The sequence below is a fragment of the Aedes aegypti genome, chromosome 3 (genome assembly GCF_002204515.2).
Source record: "Aedes aegypti strain LVP_AGWG chromosome 3, AaegL5.0 Primary Assembly, whole genome shotgun sequence".
In the NCBI taxonomy this organism is placed as follows: domain Eukaryota; kingdom Metazoa; phylum Arthropoda; class Insecta; order Diptera; family Culicidae; genus Aedes; species Aedes aegypti.
Window position 1 is genome coordinate 198,007,272 of NC_035109.1, and position 19,051 is coordinate 198,026,322.

Sequence of the window (19,051 nt, forward strand, 5' to 3'; positions counted from 1 at the left end):
GGACGGCCCGCCCGAGAGATGATTGTTAGGCGAGCTTTGTTTGTAGTTGACAGCCGTACACCCACCCTGCGAAAATCACATCGAGATAGGGAGATATCGAGATAAGGAGGAATCGAGATATGGAGAGAGAAAATGTATGCAGAATGAAGGGACCGAGAAAATCATCGACATAGGGAGAGATATCGAGATGTAGAACATCGAGATGTGTAGAGTCGACTGTACAAACAACGTGTTGGTATGAATAAAAGTAGCATTTACTACAAAGTTCCTGGTAGTTACTTTCAGAGGTTGGTACTCATGCTTTTTTGATTGTTGAATTGAATGAAATAACTAAAATTTTAGTAAAAATCATGGGAAAATAATGTCAGCTTTGATATTTCAAAAGATATTTTGAAATTTCTGTAATGTTGGCGTAGTAGGTGTAGCGGCTGAGAAAAAATGAAAATAAGGGGGGTATTCGATTCGTTTGTTATTGATTGTTTTTGCTTTATGTTTTTTCGGCAAGAAATGAATCGTCCTCATAATATTGTTGTCATACGTTCCAATGCAATTATAGTGATTTTATCGAAAGTAAAATGCCAAAAAATTTTCAGCATAAGATGCAAATAATTAAGCATTCATAAAAAAAAATACAGTAAATTGGATTATTATATCCTGATCACAGGTTTGATTTAGTTGTTCTGATTAATGTGTTCGTTTGAAGATTGCGAGAAATGTTACACAAAAGCAATAGTAGTTAAATATAAGTATATTGGGGATTCGATCAATGTGAAATAAAGTATTTTTTTGCAAATAAACAACGAATATTCTGCCGTACAGCGTTTTAATTGTTCAAGATTGAGTTATAATTGAAATAAAAGGATTAGTTTTCAGGTGTTCAAATTATGGAACATTGTTAAGATGGAAAATGATGACCTAAGAAAATGTTCTACATGTAGTGAATATGGCTATTTTTGTTACATTATTTAAAATCATGATGCAGTATTTTCTCGATTATATCACGGATTCAAAAATTTTTGGCGTGGTATAGCGAAGCGTGTTTTAATAAAAATATATCTTAGTGCCCTATAATTATAATTAAAATTTGAGCTTTATGATGCAGAAATAGAGCGAATGAAATAAAACGCACGCAAGGGATCGATCAAACAGATATATGTTAATTGTTTAGTGTAATTTTTCAATGTAAAATGTATGAATTTCATACAATTTTTGTGGCGTGATAAAATCAACAGAAAAGCGTTCTAAGATCATAGAGATATTATGAACCGATATTAAAACGAATAGTGATAAAATCGAGAAACTACTGTACAATGGAAGCTTGATGTATAAACTGACAACATGGATGGAAGATTAAAGATTTCACTCCGCTACCTATAACCGCAAATTGCAATTAAGGATCAAAATTAGGCTTAAACAATGACAACAAATACTTTTGTCTATAAATCGTTTTAACTAAGCAAAAACGATAAATTTTTAAAATATTTAACTGGGAATCAAATTTACTATCGCAAATTTTGTTAATGTCATGGTTTGTGAATTGAGAAAATATAATAAAAATTTACTTTCTAGCTAATACATCACATCAGTGGTTGGCACTTTTATCATGACTATTATAAAGTTGGCTTTTTTTTGCATCATTTGCTTTGTTTTCATCATATCTTGATATTGAGTTGAAACTTAAAGATATTTCACCTTATATTCTATTATTTAAAAAGGGCGTACAGTCAGTCAGTGTGGACAGTCTGTTTATTTCATTTGAAATAAATACATAATGGAAAGGTGGATCAGGTGGATTTAATTCCATATGATAGAAAGATAAATTCCATGGCAGTGTTAATGACTATACAAAAATCAATAAATTGGTGCATGACTTGTATAGATTTACTTGAAATTGCTATTAACGTATGCACAATACGTGGATGATGAATAACAATAGTTTAAATATAATGGAAACTATATGAACGCTAAATTGAAATCATGAAATGAGTAACGAATAACGCAAACACATTTTATTAGAAAAGTAATAAAGAAAGATATTAGCTATAGCTTCTTTGGGTTCGTGTCGTGGATATGAAGGAAAGTAAATTCGGTCCATTTCTGAAAAGAAATGAAGGAATATTACAAATAACTTACATGATAACTAATTAGTAGAGAGTAAAGGGAATACTTTAAGTAATTCCGGTCTGCTACTCCAAAAGAAACATAAAGGACAGTCATCCTGGTCTGTTTCTGAAAAAAGAACGTAGGGAGATTGTGGAAATTCGGGCCATGTCTAAAAAGATATGAAGGAATAACACAAATCATCCGGTCCGCTCTTGGTCAAACAGTAGAGAGTAAAGGGAACACCTGATTCCGGTCTGCTTCTCCATAAGAAACGTAGAGGATAAAATTCCTGGTCCGTTTCTGTAAAAAGAACGTAGGGAGTTTGTGGAGATTCGGCCCATTGGAAAAAATGAAGGAATAACACAAATTATCCGGTCCGCTCTTGGTTGATTAGTAGAGAGTAAAGGGAACAACTAATTCCGGTCTACTTCTCCATAAGGAACGAAGAGGGTAGAAACCCTGGTCCGTTTCTGTAAATAGAACGTAGGGAATTTGTGAAAATTCGGCCCATTTAAAAAAAAATAATTAAGGAATAACTCAAATCGTCCAGTCCGCTCTTGTTTGATTAGTAGAGATTAAAGGGAAACATTCCGGTCTACATCTCATATAACGAAGGAAATGGAAAAAAATTGGTCCATTTCAGATTTTTTTGAGAAATCTGGAAATCATTTATTGTTTGCGATATTCTCGAAAAAAAATGTGTTAGAAAACAACAAAGGTGACTTGAGAAACTCGTAACTAGTAATCGAGGCTGGTCTAATCCTTAAACTGAAAGATGAAAAAAGGGGCCACATCAAGTGTGGTGCTACTGGTGGTCGATATAATTGATCTTTTTAAAAAAGTTAGTGTACTCAGTGTATAAGCTTCCAGCTCAGCAACGGTTAAAAAAAGTGAAATGTTAGGATCATGCAATAATTTAAACCATATGTGTTATGATACATTAAATTACGCGAATAGTCCCAAGAAAATAATACATTTGTTTATTCTGTAGTTTGTTCTATAATGAAGTTTCTCATTAAATATGCAATATAACATTACGGTTGTTAAGAAAATTTTCCAGTTTGCGGTAGCTTTTCGTTGAACCGTAAAACGGAAAGTTTTCCCTAAAATTGCAATATATAATAAGAATATGTTAACATATTTGATATGTTAGATGCAACTTTAGTTACAATTTCAGAAAAAAAATTAAAGCAAAATGTCCACTAACATTGGAAAGGCGTTTTGAAGAATGAAATAATCATGAAGAATGAAACTGAAGAAAACGCGGATGCACGAGATTTCCACTGAAAAGCATAAGTATCAACACATTTTTTTTATGTAAATTATAAAAAAAAGGAAAAATACGGTAAAGTATATAGCTTTGAATGAATTATTATTAATAAGTTATTTACTAATACATATTTTCCATAAAATTTAGGCAAGCGCAACCGTCAACTTCGAAGTTTGTGACGTACAGGAATATGAAGATTGAACCAAAGAACATGGCAGGATACTTATAAGTTATACTGAAGCTCGATGCACAGCAAGAACGCTACATTGTTCTGGAATTGAAGAAACATATCAATTTATTTAAAACACATTACATAACAGCAAAGTCTTACCAAAATATTTCATGTTAGGATAAATATGTTTACATATTTTAGTAATTATCATGTTGTTTCATACCATTCGGGTTTAATTAGGTCAGCTAATTAATAATTAAATTTTATTAAAGACAAGGAGAGATGTAGTAGGCTAAGAAATATGGGTCACTAAGATGGATATAATAAACGTCACTGTTATTCTGTATACCACTAAATGGAGATGTGTTTTGGGCTCTCTACAGTAGGCAATCGGACGTCGCCTCCCTCTATTGAGTTGTTAGGGTTCCCTAGCAACAACCAGTTACCTGTTGGTGAAAATTAATAAACTGGTTTATTCCATCATCAAACTCCGTTCAGTCAACACCTTATAAATCTAAGCTTTTTGTTTCTGTTGAACTGTGCCTATTATTTGGAGTTTCCCTGCTATTCCCTTCAAGAGGTTATGGGCACAACCGCTAAGGACGTTACGTGCAACATCCCGTTGCTGCGTGGGAGTGGAGCAGACTTTCAAAACTGGAGCTACCGTGTTCGCCTGTTTCTCGAAGCAAAAGGCGTTGCGGATGTGTTGACCAGGACGGCACCGACAGGAGAAGCAGAAAAGGCGAAGTTTGAAGAAACGGACCGGATCTCCAAGGCATTGCTGGTGAGTTGTCTGTCGGACGAATGCCTTGAAATTGTTCGAGAGAAGACGACCACGAAAGAGATGTGGACTAGTCTAGAATCGGCTTATGCGAAGAAGTCCGTGGCTAGTCAAACGATCGTCAGGAAGCAGTTGGTCCGTTTGCGGATGAAGGAAGGAGTCTATATGCGGACGCATTCATTGGAATTCGACGGACTCGTGAGGAAGTTGAGGACGGCTGGAGCAACCTTGGTTGAAAGTGATCTGGATCGCAGCTCTTTTTGACGCTTCCAGATTCTTTCGATCCGCTTGTTACGGCCCTGGAGAATGTTGCTGAGCAAGATTTGAATCTGGATCTTGTCAAGCAGCGACTGTTGGCTGAAGAAAGGAAGCGATCGGATCTGCAAGGTGATTCACTTGAAGACAAGTCGGCAGCTTTCACGAGCGATTCGAAGAAGTTACAGAAATTCCTGGGTAAATGCCACAAATGTGGACGCCGTGGCCACATGAAGAAGAATTGTCGCCAGCGGGAAGCAAATTCAGCGAAGAAGGATGCTGTTAGTTTCAAGGCCGATGCATACCTTGCGGAGAAAAGGCCTGGACGAGTCATGTTCAAGCTTGATTCCGGGTGCAGTGACCACCTGGTTGGCGAGAAGAACGTTTTTGCCGTGCTGGAGAAGATGACCAATAGTGTGGAGATAAAGGTCGCTAAGGAAGGAGAAGCTATGCTTACTGAACAGAAAGGCGAAATTATCGCGACAAGCAACAAAGGGGTAAACTTCAACTTGATGAAAGTACTGTATGTCCCGGAGCTACGTGAAAATCTGATGTCCGTCAGAAAATTGGTCGGTGCTGGGATCGACGTTTTCTTCTCTGGAGCGTAGCTGTCTTGGAGAAGAACGGCAAGTTGTTTGCAACTGGACATTTTCGAGGCAACCTGTTCGAGCTCGAGCTATTGCTAGAAGAAGTGAAAGTTGGCAACCTTTGGCATCGTCGACTCGGGCATATCGGCCAACGCGGATTGGACACAATGGCCCGGAAAGGAATGCTGAAAGGTATGGATGAAAAGGCAAGTCAAATTGATTTTTGTGATGCATGTGTACAAGCAAAGCAATGCCGAGAACAGTTTAAAGGAACGCGTGTGAAGACCAGCTGGCCTTTGGAGCGGATACATTCTGATGTATGTGGGCCGATCGATCCGCCTACATGGGATGGTTCACGATACATAGTGAGCTTCATCGATGAACATACCCAATTTACGTGCTGAAGCGCAAATCTGGTGTGTTTGAGAAGTTTCAAGACTACGAAGCGAAAGTAACGGCGATGATGGGAAAATCCATTTCAAGAATTACGAGTGATCAAGGCAGGGAATACAGTTCGACGAATCAGTTGCAGTACTACAGAACGAAAGGAATCCAACTAGAGACAACGGTTGCGTACACTCCTCAGCAGAATGGTGTAGCGGAGAGGTTCAACCGGACCTTGGTAGAGAAAATTCGTTCCGTGCTCATTCAATCTAAAGTTCCGAAGCGTTTATGGTCCGAAGCTACCCTTGCGTGCGTTTACTTGATGAATCTAAGTCCAACAAGCGCAATTCCCTCTGGTGTTACCCCTGCAGAACTGTGGTTCGGTATCAGGCCGGATTTGGAGAAACTTCGAGTTTTCGGCTGAAAGAGTTTCGTTTGGATTCCGAAACAGCAAAGACATAAGTTAAATGCTAAAAGTAAAGAAATGATCATGGTTGGGTACGCACCCAACGGTTACCGCATGTGGGACCCGGTGGCACGACATGTAACAATTGCTCGAGACGTCAAGTTTGATGAGTCGTGTTTTCCGTACGCTGTAATGAGTCAAGAAGATGATGTTCCGTTGGTCGTCCACTTCCCGCACGAGCAAGAGGGGGAAAATAACCAGTTGGCCACCATAGATGAAATCGATCAAGCAAATGAAGAAGAGGATGTAAATGATGAAGACTCGATTGAAGCACCGGAAAACGCGCTCCCTTCGCCCACAGAAAAACGCGAAATTCCGAGAGAATTGTCGTCGAGGTCTAGCGGACGGGAGCGCAGGCTCCCCGGTAAGTTTTTTGACAATTTTACCGGTTATAGAGCTATTTCTGGGGAATCGATTTCCGCAGATATACCAGTGTCGTTTGATAAGCTGACATAGCATGCTGATCGAGCCATGTGGATGGCTGCTGTGCGAGACGAACTACGTTCCATGGAAGAGAACAATGTCTGGCGTTTGTCAAGCTCCTTGTGGGCAGTGACGCCCCTGAAATCGAAATGGGTGTTTCGGTTGAAAGATGATGCGACTGGCAACGCGTTCAAACATAAGGCGAGACTGGTGGTGAAAGGATTCCTGCAGAAGGCTGGAGTCGATTACGAGGAGACATTCGCTCCTGTAGCAAGTCTTGCCACTATCAGAACGGTTCTCGCTGCGGGTGTCCAACAAGGATTCCACTTCCATCAAATGGACGTCAAGACGGCGTTCTTGCACGGCGACCTGAAGGAAGAATTATATATGGCGATTCCTGATAGCGTAACAGCACCTCCCAATACAGTGTGCCGTTTGCTCAAGTCACTGTATGGACTCAAGCAATCCCCAAGGCGCTGGAACGAAAAATTCAACGATCGGTTGCTGAGCTTGGGCTTCCGACGATCGCTACATGACTACTTGAAGTCTAGGGATGTGAATGTTTTCGGATAGTGGTAATTATCCAAATTATAATGCATATAGGTATTAGTGGATAGCTGAAGCAATGAAGTGTGTGTGTGTATTTAATTTAACGTTAATTTAGTGTTATCGTAAATTGATTTTACTTCGAAACAACTAATAGGGTCCTAAAGTCCTGTTCCAATTTTAGTGCCAAACGCTCAAGTTTACCCAAGTAACCACAAGCATTAAATCATTGCACTAATTCAATAGAGAATCAACATTGCTAATGCAAATTAGCCCTTAAGTAACAACTGTTAAGGCATGACGCATTACAATGGCATTATGAAAGCTTCAAATTACTGCATATTTTATAATTGCTTTAACCTTGCCTGATTGCATTGCCTCGACAAATGTTTCATGGCACACTAAAGGGCAAGCATTTATAGCACTATAGAAGCAACACCTTAAGCTAAGCCTAGGTCTTGTTTACGAGCAGCGATAATTAAACGAAACGAAACAAATATTGGATAGTTTGTTTGAAATTCGATGCTCTGCAAACCTAAAAACTGTAGAATAACAGGATGTATAACATATTCTTTTATTTACTCGAATGCATTGTTTCATGTAAGAACTGTTTCTTCAGCCACTGCTGAAGATAGATTTTTTTTAAATGGATATTTTTGCTTATACCGGAGCGCACAGAATATCCCCCAAAACTTATTAATGTTCAACGAACACTTAGCCTTTCGAATTCTATTCTGTTTCTCGCAAAGCTTTCCTAGATGAAACTTCCGCAAGTTATATATTTTCATTCTGGATTCTTTTGTGTGTCCCGCAGAAGCTGGAAAAGATGAGAATACAATACCCAATGCGATAATTTCGATATCGCCTCATAATGCTTCCTTTTTATTATGCTCTTATATCTTGAAATATTGGAAGCTTCTACGGTACAGAGGACGAAGACGTCTGCAATTCACGGATCACCAACAACTTCAGCAATCCAAGTTCAAACCCCGCTTCAACGCAAAAAAAAAACGAAACCAGATGCGAAAAACAGAATTGATGTATGGAGAAATTGTTTTTGTTTATTTTTGCACGCATGCCCAAAATAACCAAGAACTAAAGCATATATAATGTACACCCTAAATGTACATTCTTAAGTGCTGTTATGAAGCATATACACTAATATTGCATTAGAAATGGCAACAGTCATGCCAGCTCGTATTGCTTTAATTTGATTATAGTGGGGCCCTTTTCGACTTTAACTCTGCTTTATAAGGCTCTATAGATTTTTGTCACTTTATAATAAAATTGTATAGTGCTCTATAAAGCAAAATTAAAGTATTCATATATAGCTTCATGGTTACTTGGGTAGGCCAATACACATGTTTACTCAATTTTCTAATGTTTTCCGTCCAAAAAACATTTTTTATGGTTTTTTAGATGTTGTCCCACCTTTTGGCTTAAATTCAAATTTTGGGTGTATTTTGTTTTCCGTGTCCCTTCCGAAATTTCAGATAGGAACCAGAGTGGATCTAGATAAGAGTGGCGTCAATGTCAAAATTGGAACAGCGGCGAACTGTCATTTCCATACAAATCCGCGTTCCAATTGAGCAGGAGACCTGTCAAAACTGGAACATGACGTCACTCTTATTTACAGGCACTCTAATAGGAACAACCCCAGTGTTCAAACTAAAACCCCTGTGTTGTTTTTGTCGACGTCAAACATGATCAAAAGAGTCAAACATGATCAAAAGAGTCAAGGTTCATTTATGAACCCAATTTTTAAATTAAAGTTTAAACATGATATAGCCGTTATTTGAGCGGAAAAAATTGCTTAAGTAATTGCAGTAACATGCTCTTTCGTGTTATTAAATAAAACAAGATTTCATTCAAAATGTTAGGACCCAAATTGGGTGCGTAAGTAAAAGTAATTAACGAGATAGTAATCTCAACATATAGAAATTCTTCTGCGTGTATACATTACGCATTAGAGCGAATTGCCTTTCTTCCCTCCGATAAATATTTCATTTTTATGGATGGCGTTAGCTCCATAGAGGCTATTCGTTCAATGAGGCCGGTAAAGCGCTCCCCGTATTTCCTTAGCGAAATACGATCTACTCTGAGTACTCTAGCGAATCAATCATATACTTTCACCTTGGTGTGAGTCCCTTCACATTGCTCGATTCCAGGCAAAGAGAAAGCGAACTCGCTCGCCATTTATGACAGACAAATCGCCTTCAACGATTTTTTACAATTGCTAGTCAGCACATTCTGACTAGCAAATCGGAAATGGGATGCAGGAGACATGGGCAGGTGGTTACATTATATATCGAAGAAACCATGGTTTATGGGTTTGGACGTAAGTCGAGATTTTATTATTTTATTTATTGTGTGGTACTGTCCCGAATACGGTATTGCCAGATCCGATTTATGTGCATAGGAACCACAAAAGGAAGACGCTCACAAGAATATTGTTTAATCCCTTCGTTCATAGACATGTTTGTCTTCCCCATTGGTCGATTGTCCACCTCGTCCCTGCTCGAAAAATCGTTTTGTTATATCGTTACAGTTGATCATCATGTTCATCATTTGATGCTAGCAGTTTCATCCACCTCAACAGAGTGCTGCCGAATAATTCATCAGTGAAAGATACCTTTAAGCCTACCCCCTCCATTTTTTGTATGTAATCCTTAACTTCGACCAAATCGCGAGCACTTCGGTTCCCCAAACTAACATGGATTGCTGATGAAAATGATATCATTGTAAACAAATACAAAACGAAACCGGCTCCGTAATGCCTAATGGCGCATGAGCCTTAAATAACCAGCTGATTTTGTTTTGTACACAAGACCAGCTAGTGAGTCGAGAACAAAGAGAAAATGGAAAACACTGAGCTGGTCGGATAAAACTGTCATGAACATCAGGATAGTTACATGGGCGGCGGTGATCGAAAAGGGGCGGCGAAACCGAAGGCGAAATTTGAGAAAGACAAAATAGGCCATGGGAAGTGGTTACCCTGGAGTAAATTTATAGCAGAGAAAAAGTAGATTTTTGTATGAAAATTTACAGGAAAATGCATGACAGATTCATTTACTTCTTCTGGCCTATTCAGATCACGATTTTGTCACTTTTTAAAATCTAAGTGGTGAAAAAATCGCAAAAGACTGTTCAAAAGAAAACAATGGTTAAAATATAGAGGTCTGTCATTTGTTATAATAAAATCCGACATTTTCACATTTTATATTGATTAACCTATATTTTCTAGTTTTTTACCCCCTCTAAAACCCAAATTTTTGTTTTCGATCTAAATATAACTTTTCGTTATTCAAAATCGTTCTAAACACGTTATGGGCAATTTTTTTTTAATCGCAAATTAATGAGTTTCGGTTTTCTAATTTTTATTTTTGAACATCCCTATGCTTTTTTATTTTTTCTTCAAACCTCTCCTGCTTACCGAATTTTGACAATAATTAAAAAAATGAGTTTTGCTCTTTTTCTTTGGTAGGTTGATTATAGAAAAATGTTTCAAAAGAACAACCACTTTTAACAGTCATGAATCACTTTCCATATCAATTTTTTAAAACATTTTTTAAAAACACAAAAATGTTTCAAAAGTCATGAAACACTTTCTATATATGCGTGTTATGATCCAATAAAAATGTTCTGATTTCCGAGCTACGAAAAAATACACAAAATTTCAGAGCGGGGTTGGGGATATTAGAGGGTTAACATCTGAGATTATCTGAGATAATTTCACAATCAAATCGGTAAAAAATCGACTTCAAAAACGACATTTTTTTTTAAATTATTCTTTTTTTCGTGAACTTTATAAATTATGCAGATCTGGTGAATTGATCTAAGAATCATGCAAAAATCCAAAGATGTCATAATAATTTCAGCACTTTTATCGAAAAGTCGATTCGGTGCCCAAATTGCCCCACTTTCTCCTACACAAACTTTTCAACAGAAGCAGACATATCCATGAATTTATATTGAGCGGCTAATCACTGCTATTGCTACTCCAGTATCGCCAGATCAACTGCACTTACACAAGGAACCAACCAGATGACTGCTTGGGGCTAACAGACACCCTGCTGGTGCTGGTGATCTTTGACCGCGAGTGACGTGAGACGACTAATGTTAATCAAATGGGAGCGAGTCGACAATTGTCACCTCATTCGACTCGTGTCACCTCACACGCCGCGCAGAATAGGCACGCTTCTGTATTTTAGGCAACAATGGCGCCTGCCACGTCAGAATGCAGACCAATAAGAAAGGGGGAAGAGTTTATGTTGCACTTATTCTGGCCCACTGAAGACCATGGAGTCCAACTGCATCTACGGCAGTTCATGCGGTTCGATTTCGGTTGGGGAATGGTATGGCAAAAAGGTTTGCTTTTGGTTAGCAGACTGCCTAGTGCCTATGTATCAGGCGTAAGGAAAGGCGTGATATAGTTATGGAAGAATAGAAGCGTAGGAAAACGGTTTATTGCCCGTCTCTGGTTCTAGTGTTTGCTATGAACGAATAGTTTGAGTGTGATAGATCAAGAGTGGAAGATAGAAGCATGTAAAAAATACAACTAAAAAGTACGAGGAAATGGACGGGCCTGGGATTGAACCCATGATCTTCTGCTTATGAAGCAGAAACGGTAGTCATTAGAAACCTACCCCGTCTTATATCCATGAACTTGTAGTGGAGTGTTACTAATATGATTTTTTGTTTCCATTTCTATGCATTTGTATATTTACAGAAACGAAAAACCTTGAGAGCATCTCTAGCAATGCAACGACAGTACAATGTAGGATTAAATTCGGTTTCCAAATCCATCAGTCAGGCAGTAGACAAAAATCGAAATCCAAAACTCAATCCCTTATCGAGAGCTCCAGAAAGAGCATGGCCTGGAGATCACGAAATTGCGCGCAATCGTAGAAATAATGATCAAACATACAAACCACCTCCTAGATACATGCCCACATATGCTACAGATGTATCACATTTAGTGGTATAAATAAAATAATTAACGAATACTATATTACTAAACATATTAATGTATTTTACCTCCTTAAATATATAAATGTTAATACTGTGTTTAGATTCACATAATCCAAATATATTATCGGTAATTTTTAATCATATCACCTTACCCCAAGTATAACAGCCAACTACAATCACTGACAAACAGACCTTGTGAGGTGTAAAATCCATGACGAAGATGATTCCGAGCCATGGGAACTTAGCGATGACAGCGCCACCACGATGTTGCTACTTGTGTTGCCATTTAAAATGACCGTTAATTTTTTCACACAGTTTTACAACCGGACTTCAACGTCTGTTATCTGTGGATAAAACAATTCTGTATATTGAAAACACTAGACCTTGTGAGCGGTTATCGGATCACTAGGTATTTTTTATGTATGAGCGGTTAAATGCAAAAAATTAAACAAAATTTTAAAGAAATGTCGATTTTAGTATATTTAGTATTTTTATTGCAGTAGTAGCTATGGTTTGATGAGTGAAGAACTAGCCATATGTGTTAAAATTCACGTAAATAAAGAAAAAAAAGCTATGGTTTGACCATACAAAATATCAGGATAAATAACGGAATTCGAAATAATGCATTTTTTTTTAGTAAGTCGGTCACGAAATCTGTTTACCGTGAGCGGAAATAGGAACACAGTGCACTGACAAATGAAATTAAATATTTATTTATTAAAATTTTTCAAATTCTTTTTATTCTGCCGCCAATTAGGGGTGATCGGGGCAATATGGGCCGCCTAAGGAAAACGTCATAAAATGCATAGCAAAACAGCAAAATCTATCGTTTAAATGCAAGTGACTTGTACTACAACATGTATTCTTCCATGTTACGTCGATAATTAATGTTAACATTGACTAGAATTTTTTATTAGGAACGTTTTTGAAAACCTTGTTTATATGCGTGTTCACCAACGATATGGGGCATTATGAGCCACCCAACGGGGTAGTATGAGCCACCGCATTCAATTGTATGATTTTCATTTAAAACAATATAGATAACAGCTGATCCTAAACTGTACTATATTAGAAAGTAAATTTTATTAAATTTGCTTGAAATTATTTAATCTAGCGCCTATTTTTTGATAGATATGTACATAGCACACAGTAGACAGACCATGTAATTCTAGTATTCAATTGTGACACTTGGTTCAACTTATTTTCTAACGAAATGTTCCATTTGTAATGGTGCACCAAGATGACCATGCAGTAAAAGAATATCTAGTAAACTTTGGCAATGCATTTTTATGTTCAAAACACCGTTATTATGGCTCAAATCTTGGGGGCTCATTTTGCCCCACCCCTTCACTTTTCAAATAATATTCAGTGTTATAAAAAAAATATTCAATAGAAAATCTAATTTCGCGCACGAATTATTCAGAATTATCAGAAGTTACAATGGATTGGTAAAATTTACCAGAATAATAGATAGAATTGTCTTAAAGCCTTAATTAAAAACTGCCAAAGTTATAAGCTTTTCATGACAAAGGAAAAATTTGTACATTTTTGTGAATAATTCGAGTGTTGAAACGAATATTTTTACGGTTTTTATTCTGGTGGCTATTTGAAGCATCCTCTAGCAGATCATAATGACACTAGACATTAAAACACTGTTTTTGAGGTCAAATTCGGGGTGGCTCATATTGCCCCGTATGTTCATATTGCCCCCATTGCCCCTGCCTATATTTGAAGCTACATTGTGACATAAAGTAATATTGATCGGCGCAATAGTTATTTTATATTAAACGATTGAACACATAACATCCCTTAAATGTGCGGAATCTGGTGCATTGATAGACTTTTGATGGACTACTTTATAGGCATATTATTTTGAGTTTTATATTTTTTTTATAAAATCGGAGCTTCACGCATAGGGTCTACTGTGGTAATTATTTTCGTAGAAGCGAATTAGCATTTAGCATAGTATCGATCACAGCAAACAGTTTCATACGTTTGTCCGTCATACACACTGTAATTATCCATGTTGGCATTCCTGAGTGAAGCGCTACTGTCATTCGCACATTTGACGCATTCATGGTGGCTCATTTGCGAACCGACACTTGCGTGAATAAGTTCAGAGTGCATCGCGTGGAGGGTGATTTCTTTTACTCGGATAAGCTAAGTTCAACAGACCTAACACTCTACTTATTTTCCATCCACACCCTCTACCAGAAGCTTCATTTTTTTTACTGCAAACAAAAAATTGAAATCGTTATAACTTTTTTTTTGTTTCTCAATATTTTTGCACCAGTTTTTCACAAGTTCTCAAAAAACTCTTCTAGTTTAAGGATCCGTGGCGATAATCATCATTGGTGATCTACTTATTTTCCATCCACACCCTTCTAAACCCCTCTACCAGAAGCTTCATTTTTTTACCGCAAAAAAATATTGAAATCATTAAAACTTTTTTGTTTCTCAATATTTTTGCACCATTTTTTCACAAGTTCTCAAAAAACATCGTCGATTTCGAATATCAAGTCGCAGATTTTTAAACCTTAAAAAAAAAATATTTGAAATCGTTATTGGTGGCCATTTGTGATTATGCCCCCCGTAAATGCTACCCTGGTTCTATATTAGGTAGGAATGTCTACGTACTTTTTTAATCTTTCTCCAATATATTTTCACCGCTATAAAAAAGTACAAAGCTATTTTTAAGGTGAAACAGTTTGGAATCAACTTCTAAGATTGCACTAAAACTTCAAAGGCACAAATCTCGCGAAGAAAGTATCTCACAGCAGTGCACTTTTTATTTTGGCTTTGTGCACTAGCAGAAAGCTTAAAATAAGAAGATCAGTAACGTTTGCCAACTGTTTATCCAGTTTTGTGCCTTTGAAAACGTGAGTAGGGGGAGAAGTCGGCCATTGTGCCGGACATCTTTGGATTCCGAGATGTTTCACTTTAAGTAAGAATTTATTTTCCCTCCTTATCCATAGATTCTAGGTTGATGTGTGTCGCCATCCCTATATGCCATTCACATGATGCGCGAGTACACCCCTGTTCGTCGTTGGGTCGTCGATGAACGACGAAGAGAGAGAAAAAGTAAACAACAAAAGTGACAGTTAATTTTCTATAGTCTGTAACAGTTCCCAAATAAAACACGTTGTAAAAAGTACGTTTCCGAGTTCGGTATTATTTTCGCGAGATTTCCCTGCGGTTTTTCGTTGTTTGTGCCTCCTGTCCGCCAACAGGTTATAGGCCCAGGTCGCGCCCGTCGCGGAAGGTGAAAATCGAACGAAAATCGCGTGTTTGAAAAAGTGCTCCGGTCGAAGCACAGTGCTTTCCGTGGGTGGACGAATAGTGAGGTTATGATGGCTGATCAGCAACGATTCTCACTCACGAAGTTGAACAACCACAACTACCAGTCGTGGAAGTTCAAAATGGAAATGATGCTTATACGCGATGAGCTGTGGCATGTCATTTCCGATGATGCTCCGACTCCCGTGACGTGGACGAAGGCTCGTGCAACCATCGGTCTCTGCATCGATGACAACCAGACGAGTTTGGTTCGGAACTGTGCCAACGCGAAGGCTGCTTGGACGGCGCTCAAGGAATACCACGATAAGGGATCAGAAGTTTACCTCCTGAAAAAGCTCACCCGGCTGGAGCTGCCGGAGCACGGTGATATGGAGCAACACCTACAACAGCTCACCGATTTGTTGCAGCGAATTGCAGATACCGGAGAGCCAATACCGGACAAATGGCAGGTGGCGATGTTGTTGTGCTCATTGCCTGATTCGTTTGATCCCCTTGCAACAGCGCTGGAGCAACGACCTCGTGATGAACTCACTTTGGATTTAATTAAATCAAAGCTGCTTGCTGAGGCAGAAAAGCGACGAGAGAGAGCAGGTACTGGTTCATCTTCAGGTGAGAAGGCGCTACGCACGGATTTCCGACGAAGGGGAGGTGGCTCTGGAAATGGTACTAGTGGTGAACAAAAAGAACCTAAAAAGAAAAGTGAAGTGAAAGCAAAACAAGCAAGCGTAACAGAGGGCCCACTGGCCTGGATGGTCGGCCACGGAGAGCCGGCGAGTTGGTTCGTGGATAGCGATGCATCACGGCACATGACCGGCGACGAGAAGTTCTTTACGACGCTGGAAGAATCCACAGTAATGAGTGTTTTGCTGGCTGATGGAGAGAAGGCGGAAGTTGCTGGAATCGGCCGAGGAAAGCTTGTCGTACTGAACGGCGCAGGTAAACCAGTCGACATCGTGCTAGGTGAGGTTCTGTTCGTCCCCCGGCTCACTAGCGGATTGATTTCGGTGAGTACGCTTACGACCAAAAGTTTCCATGTTGTTTTCAACGACAATCGCTGCTAGATCCGGAATCGTTCCGGTGAAGTTTCGGCGACAACGATTCGTTACGGTAGTTTGTATAGGTTGTGCACGCCCGACCAAGCTATGGTATCCGTTCAACCTACTCATTCGCCCAACTGCCAACATACTTGGCATCGGCGATTGGGTCACCGTGACCTGGAAATAGTTAAATCGATTCACGTAAACGGTCACGCAGAGGGGATGAAGCTAGTTGACTGCGGTGTGAAGACTGTTTGCCGTTGTTGCCTCGAAGGGAAAATGTCTCGAACACCGTTTCCCAAAAAGGTTGACCGTGGATCGCAAGAGAAGCTGGACATTGTTCATTCGGATTTGAGTGGTCCGATGACTGCTACACCTAGTGGAAATTTGTACTTTCTGACTATGGTCGACGATTTCACTCGGATGACATTTACGTACCTTTTGCGAAATAAGTCCGAGGCAGCAGAAAAGATACGAGATTTTGTGAGTTTCTGCAAGACACAGTTTGGCAAAACACCTCGTATTCTTCAGTCGGACGGTGGCGGAGAATATATTGGCAAGGAATTGCAACAGTTTCTTCGGAGTGAAGGTATCCTAAGCCAATTTACAGCGCCATACTCTCCCCAACAAAATGGGCTGGCGGAGAGGAAAAATCGATACCTTAAAAAGATGGCGCTGTGCATGTTGCTGGAAGCAGGTTTTGAGCAAAAGTACTGGGGTGAAGCGGTACTGACGGCAACCCATATACAGAACCGTGTCCCGTCCAGATCGATCGGTGTTAGTCCGTACGAGAAGTGGTTCGGCAGGAAGCCTTCATATGAGCACTTCAAAATATTTGGATGTGAGGCGTGGGTGCAAATTCCTGCAAAACGGCGTAAGAAGATGGAGGTGAAAGCCCGTAAGCTAGTGTTTGTGGGTTATTCAAGCCAACAGAAAGCGTTCCGTTTTCTCGACACTAGTACCGATCGAATCACAGTCAGTCGAGACGTGAAGTTTGTAGAAAATCTGCAGTTTGGAGCGAATAACGGCGATGTGAAGCGTGAGCCGAATTCGGCTGAAGATATGGTGGGATTGCTTCCTCCGGTGGAACCGAAGGCAAGAGTGATTGGACAAGAACATTCGGAGCATAACGGAGAAGAACCAGTGCGTGAAGAAGAACAAATGTTTGAAGAAGTTGAGCGAGAAGAAGAACAAGTGCGACGAGAATTACCCCGTAGGGAAACGCGAGGTATCCTACCGGCCAGATTAAATGATTATGAAGTTGGATTGATTGCGATGGACCAAGAAGAGCCAATGACCTACCATGAGGCTGTGAAGTGCTCCCGAAAGGCAGAGTGGATACTAGCGATGGAAGAAGAATACAGTTCCTTGATGTCGAATAATACATGGAAGCTTGTGGATCCGCCAGGTAACCGTAATATCGTTGGATGCAAGTGGGTTTTCCGTACCAAGTTGGACTCAGACGGAAACGTGGAACGGTTCAAGGCTAGACTCGTAGCACAGGGTTTTACCCAGCGTGCCGGCTCTGATTATGAAGAGACCTTTGCACCGGTCGCTATGCAGTCTACACTGCGATCACTTCTAGCTGTAGCTGGGCACAACGGTATGATGGTAAAACATTTAGATGTTAAGACCGCATATTTATACGGTACGCTCAACGAAGAGATTTACATGCGGCAACCGGTGGGCTTTGTTGAGAAGGGACGAGAACAGCAAGTCTGCAAGCTACAAAAGAGCATTTACGGCCTAAAACAGGCGGCCAGGGTTTGGCACCAAACCATAACTGATATCTTGTCGGATCTTGGTTTCACTCAATGCAAATCTGATACTTGTCTATACAAGAAGCAGATCGGAGAGGGCAAATGGATCTACCTTCTCATTTACGTAGATGACATCTTAGTAGTTTGTGAGCAAGAAGAAGCCATCGATAACGTGGAAGCGGCACTACAGAAGCGTCTGAAGATCACGAAATTGGGCAGCATCCGTTGTTTCCTAGGCATTCGAGTCCGTCGTGATGTTTCTGGTGTCTACTGCCTTAGCCAGGACGCTTTCATCATGAAGATTGCTAAGCGGTTCGGATTGGACGGGTCAAAAGGATCGAAATACCCCGTTGATCCAGGTTACTTCAAGCTCGCAGTAGACAGTAAGAAACTGAGTGACAATGCGGAGTACCATAGTCTAATTGGTTCTCTGCTCTACCTAGCAACGAACAGTCGTCCTGACATAGCAGCGTGTGTCGGAATACTAAGTCGAAAGGTCAGCAACCCGTCGGAGGTCGACTGGGCAGAGGCGAAGAGAATTGTGCGCTACCTGGTTTATACCAAAGACTACGTGTTGAAACTGGGGGATGCGACACAGGAGTTTGAACTGACTGGATATTGCGACGCCGATTGGGCAGGGGATACAACGGACCGAAAATCTTGCAGTGGTTACTTGTTCCGCATAGGAGGAGCTACCATAAGCTGGACCAGCAGAAAGCAGTGCTGTGTGACCACATCAACTATGGAGGTGGAATACGTGGCCCTTTCAGAAGCTATGCAGGAGGTTGTGTGGTTGCGCGGTTTACTGGAGGAGCTAGGTGTGAAGCAGGACAAGCCGACAGTGATATTTGAAGATAACAAAAACTGTCTTGATTTTGTAGTTTTGGACCAGCTCAAGCGGAGATCTAAGCATATTGCTACTAGGTATCATTATACCAGAGAGCTGTGTGCAGCTGGCGTCATCAAGCTACAGTATTGCACATCGGAGGAGATGATAGC

The 19,051-nt window shown here is 39.8% G+C and overlaps 1 protein-coding gene and 1 long non-coding RNA gene across 3 annotated transcripts in view; one reads left to right on the forward strand and one right to left on the reverse strand.

The window, feature by feature from the left end:
- LOC5570802 (glutamate [NMDA] receptor subunit 1) overlaps positions 1-12,069 on the forward strand; it is an 84,468-nt gene extending 72,399 nt beyond the window's left edge. For both annotated transcript variants that reach the window (XM_021849822.1, XM_021849821.1), the window contains one exon: positions 11,717-12,069. In XM_021849822.1, the coding sequence (XP_021705514.1) occupies positions 11,717-11,974 (258 nt within the window). In that variant the 3' untranslated portion in view covers positions 11,975-12,069. The remainder of the gene's footprint in view (positions 1-11,716) is intronic.
- Positions 3,061-4,005, reverse strand: LOC110677903. The gene is made up of 2 exons (XR_002501274.1): positions 3,705-4,005; positions 3,061-3,644 (listed from the first exon to the last, which is right to left on the reverse strand). It is a non-coding gene; the product is annotated as an uncharacterized LOC110677903 (long non-coding RNA).
- Positions 12,070-19,051: the final 6,982 nt, after the last annotated feature.